This window comes from Trifolium pratense, linkage group LG4 (genome assembly GCF_020283565.1).
Source record: "Trifolium pratense cultivar HEN17-A07 linkage group LG4, ARS_RC_1.1, whole genome shotgun sequence".
In the NCBI taxonomy this organism is placed as follows: domain Eukaryota; kingdom Viridiplantae; phylum Streptophyta; class Magnoliopsida; order Fabales; family Fabaceae; genus Trifolium; species Trifolium pratense.
The window spans coordinates 28,587,237-28,592,785 of NC_060062.1; the positions used below are offsets into that span (position 1 = coordinate 28,587,237).

The following is a 5,549-nucleotide window of genomic DNA, read 5'->3' on the forward strand; positions in this document are numbered from 1 at the left end:
GTCAATTAATAGCTCTTGCGTGTTTTGTAACTTAGAGGCTGAAAGTTGTAATCACATGCATCTCTCTCTTACCACTTCGCACACAGCGTCTTGATGTGAATTTAGTGTTGTCTGGGATTTGAAGGAGCTTATGCTGGTACAATACAGGATCATTTTGTGCAACAGATGGTTGGATTGAAGGAAAAAAGTGGAAAAAGAACAAGTATCTGGTTTGGCTGGCAACTGTATGGACTTTATGGGCTGCTAGGAATAAGGTTGTGGTTTGAAGGTAAGCATGTTTCTATCCATGATGTTATTTATAAAATCAAATATCTGTCATGGAGCTGGTTTAGCATGGTGGGTAAGGAAGAGACCTGATGTTAGCTTTGAAGATTGGTTGTGTAGGTCTTTGTTATGCATGATATGATCGTGTTTTAAGGTATAGCAGTGTGGAGGTTTTAGAGGGATTGATTTTGCGTGATAGTAATGTAATGAAGGCTACTGATACTTGCTTTATTTGGTATTGGTGGAAGGAGGTTGCTTAATGTTGTTAGCAGAGTTCAATGTAATTGCAGGAATGTTCTTTAAATTGTAGTAACAGGTGTGTAGGTTTATGTAGTGCTTTCTCCATGTACTATTGTTTGGTATGTGGTGTTGTAATTCTGTCCAACTTTCGAACACAAGATTTGGCGGAATTCTACAACCCTTAATAGAAGAAGGTGGGTAGTTTCTCTGCTATGATGCCGAGTTTGGACCTCTCTCTTTGTATACGGGTTGGACTTGTACTCTTTTCAATAATATACTTTTGCTTATAAAAAAAAATAAATGAAGTGCTTTTTATTGAATTACTTTACCACTGTCACAAATAATTATGCATTCAATGATGCAGCATCAATGTTGTGGCTGTATGGTAAGGCAGCTGATCTGCCACCTTAGTCACTAAATTTTGTCCATCTCTTTTTTCATAATAATTGCTCTTTTAATCACTTAATTTTTTTAAACATCATAATGAAATTGAAAGAATCCAAAATCAAGTTCAAGATAACATTTTCTTCTTTAAATAATGTTTTCCAATACGGTGGCATTTAGCATGGTCAAGTGACAAATTTCTACACCATGGTCAAGTTAGTTTTTGACCATTAGATTAGATAAGGAACACATTTTTATCATACTCTCTTCACACTATATCATTTTTTCACATCATCATCTAATCTGCCACTACCTTCTTCATTTTTTCTTTAACATCACTCCATGAATGTTAAACCAAGATAACCAGAGCCAACAATCAAGAACAACTTAAAAATCAAAACTCTACTATCTTTGTAACCAATATGAGGCTAAAAAAATGTTTTTTTATTACTGGGTTTTGCATATGAAACTAAAAGATGCTTTTTTATTCATGGGTTTTTAACAAAATTTGTGGATTTATTCATAAAAACTCAATTGGTTGAAGTGAACACTTAATAAGTTTCAATATGAAAAAATTTAGAAGATATATATTAAGCGGATGAAATGGAATAGCAAAATCAAAAGTAATGGAAAATTTGAGAAGACCCAAATGGAAATTCTCAAAAAATCATTGTTTATTTGCCATGTTGAAACGTTCATGGAGTGTGATGTTCAAAAAAAATTTACCAAAGCAATGGTGAAATGGTAGTATGGTACAGAATCAGAGAAAAAGGTAGTGGAAGATGGTGTGGAACACTGCTAAAATCCTAGAATGGTGGATTTTTGTTTTCAATGTCCGCTGGAGCTGTTGACAGAGATGGAGAGTGAAGGACCGATGGGTGATGAAGTGGATCTTGAGTTTGGTGGTGGTCTGACGAGGTGGTGGAGGCAAAGAGGAGATGGATTCTAGAGGATGGATGGTTTGATCTAGTGTTGAGAGTCTACCATAAAATTATGTTCCTTATTTGATCCAAGGGTAAAAAGCCAACTTGCCCATGGTGGGAAAAGACCACTTCCCCATGCTAAATGCCACCTTCCAATACTCTCTTCATTGAAATTCAGCTTAGAGAATTACAGATAAGGACCAATAATGCATCTTACACTTATGACATACGAATGATAAATAAATTTCTCTTCTTTTTTTGTGTTAAAGAGTCTATGGTATAAAACTCACACAATTACATTAAACAACACATTGTTAAAGAAACAAAAACAGTTAATACTCAAAGTTTCTGCAATTGCAAATATACTCTGTGTCTGACATCCATTTTGCCAGTAAAATTACTCAAAATTCAAACATTCTACCAAGATAATTTTGGTTTCCAGTTTCATTCTTAACCATGGGTTTTCTACAGCTAGCGGTTACCAACATAAAGCAAGCAATACCAAGCATGAAACAAGGCTGGAAAATTAATAAAGAATAAAGGTTAACCATTATCTCATAATCCAAGCTGTGAGAGACAAAGATTGCCTATAGTTCTTAACTACACCAAGCTATAAGAGACAAATGTTCATTGACAAAAACAACGCATGTCGATGGAATCAAGGTAAAAACCAATAGTACATCATACCATGGTTATCAAATCGATATTCAAATTGTAAATCGGCTTGTTTATTTTATGAATCATGGATGGAATCTTGTTTCGTAAGATACATTAACCAATAAAAATATACTCCATCTAGTCCTAATTATAAGAAAAGATTTACTTTTTAGATACATTGAAAGTTTGATGTATCTAGCCTATATTATTGTTTAGATTCATCAAACTTTGAATGTATCTAAAGACTGAATCTTTTCTTATAATTAGGACCAGAGGGAGTAACATTTCTAAGCAAAACAAGCCATACAGCAAACTTATATAAGCTAACATATCATCTACTAATATCAAAATAGTAATAAAGACTCGCTACTCTAAGTTTAGATAGTGATTCATTAGATTGAATCGGGATGCATCATCATAATGAATTGGGAGTCAAGCCAAAAGTCATGATGAACATAGTTACATTTTTAAGATTCATATAGATTGAGTTCAGTATCGTATCAAATCGAGATACAATGTATTGTAATATACCGATAACCATGCATCCGACATGAGAAGCAAAACAAATTAAAAAACTTAAATTTGCTAAGAATGCATACAAATTGGAAGACAATTCATGTATATAAAAACAAGTTAAAAGAATGCATAAGAAAATTCATATGCTAAGCTAATCATCAAAACAACAAAATAACAAATTAAGAAAATTCAACACAATTAAAAGATTACACAATGTCAATATATATGAACTGGTCAAATGATCAATATAACAACAATATACAAAGATCAACATCTTCAAAATCCATCTTATAACACACATGAATCTTCACAAGATTCATAGCACCCAATTAAAATAAATGAGAAAAAGAATTTGTCATGTTACCTAAACCCAAACCCAGAAGATTAGACAAACAACATTCTCATAATTACATAATTTTCCCTCTTTTTTTTTTTGGTACTACAGAAAAAATTTCCTTTAAACTAGAAAAATCCAAACAATACAGAAAATCCTAAAACAATGAGCCATACAATATGAACCAAAAGAAGTGCCTGACCAGGAAAAGTTGCAGATCCACCATTCCCAACTTCACAGAAACCCAATTTTGCAACTTTAGCGCCAGCACAAGCTGCTTCTGCGCAACCGCACCAATACGTTACACCGTCTGCACCGCAAACGGGGTCCGTCCGGAAACATTTTGCAGGACATGATGACGGAGTTGTTCTGGAACACAGGCTTTGATCTTCTCCGGCGGATGGTAACCTGATAACGGAGAATTGTTCGTGCTCTGCTGTCGTAAAGATGGGGAAGATGATGCAGAGAGCGAAAAAGGTGAGAACGATGGAGGTGAATTTCCCTAATCGGAGATGGGAAGTTTGATCGGAGAATTTCGCCATGATTGGTTGGCGAAGAAGCGAGCTACGGAGGCTCGCCGTGTGAATTGGGGGAATCAGTGAGGGAAGATTTTGGGATTTGGAAGAGAATGTTGGAAGATTGAGGATTGGAGGGTTTGGGAATTGAAATTTGATTGAACCCTAATTGACGAATTTGGGGGTTCTGATGAAAGAAAGAATGTTCGTTGCCGTTGTAAAAGGAGAATGTGTCTTTTCTTTTGTTTTCAGTTTTTAATATTGGAAAATGAATTTACACCTAATATTAATATTTTTTGGAAGAAATGTGAAACTTCTTCTCTCTTTTGAGAAAGAAAAGTTCAAAATAATTGAAAAACAAAGAATAGTGATACGCGTTAGGAAGTGTGGTGGTTAAAAGTTAGTTGTATTAGGAAAGAAAAATACCACCGAGTGAGAAAATATGCCACCTAATTATACACGCTCTCCGTCACAAATTTTTGGTCTTTTTAATTTTCTAATTTTATTTTAAAATTTTGGTTCTTTTATGATACCAAGACACAATTAATGATATTTTATCATATTTTAAATTATTTATACTCTTATAAAAGTTAAAGTATTTATTAAATGAATTTTCTCTTTTTTAATAAAATAAGGTTAAAAATAATTTAAGTTATTAACTTTTATGATTTCTTAATTCATGTGCAAAACTCTAAAATGACTAAAGTTTTGGGACAAATGGAGGATTATTTTTCTAGATTACCTTTATATTTTAGCGGTTAGTAATGAGTAGTCTTTGTCGTAAAATTTGTGGAATATATAAGGTGAAATAGAAATACGTCTAAAGAAAAATGAAATGAAAAAATTATTTTACATGGTCGCATATCCTATTTTTTTCTTTTTTTTTACTATAAGAAAATAATATAACTACTTTCTAAAAACTTTTTTTGAGTCTGTAAGAATGGAGGATTCAAATTTTTTTGTTTGGATGATAAATTTGATTTTTTTAAAATGATGGAATTTATTAAGTTTTATTTTTTTGGAATTAATAGGGATAATTTATTAAGTATCTTGTGCGAGTTAAATTTAACGAATTTTAAATGACATAAAGAAAATAGGAATTTAAAATTCCTTCCTTCCAAATATTTCAAAATTTTCAAATTGACTCCTATAATATTTTTACATTTGCATATTGACCTCAATTTTTTCCAAAAAAGAAAAATTGGTCCCTAAATTTTTTCAAATTAGTCCTTTAAATATTTGAAAATTGCAAATTGGTTCCTATTTTTTAAAAATTTTAAATTTGACCCAAACTTTTTAAATTTATAAAAGTAGCTCAAAATATTCACGACCAAATTTTCTACTACTCTATTCAAACACACATATTTAAAATGAAGGTAATTTAAATACAATCATTTGAATTGCTTAGAATTCTAAATCCTCTTAGATTTCTAATTACTCCATTCAAACACACTCTTAGTTTTTCATTTTCTAAAATTTTGTATTTTTTTGGATACAAATTTTGTATTTTTTAAACATTCAGTAAAATTGCACTAAAAGTTTTTTTTAATATTATTACACCAAAAGTTAGTATTTATCAGAGTCTTGCTAATGTGTGTCGTATTATCACATGTTAAAGAACGTACAAGTAAAAGTATAATTATTATATTTAAAAATATAATTTGATTTTTAAAAAATTGAATCCACAATTTTTAAAAGAAATATTTCTATTTAGTC

General features: G+C 31.4%; 1 protein-coding gene across 1 annotated transcript; it reads right to left on the reverse strand.

The window, feature by feature from the left end:
* Positions 1–3,190: 3,190 nt before the first annotated feature.
* On the reverse strand, positions 3,191–4,148 carry LOC123921822. Its single transcript, XM_045974503.1, has one exon. The coding sequence runs from the start codon at positions 3,858–3,860 to the stop codon at positions 3,447–3,449; it is 414 nt and encodes a 137-aa protein (XP_045830459.1). The 5' UTR covers positions 3,861–4,148; the 3' UTR covers positions 3,191–3,446.
* Positions 4,149–5,549: the final 1,401 nt, after the last annotated feature.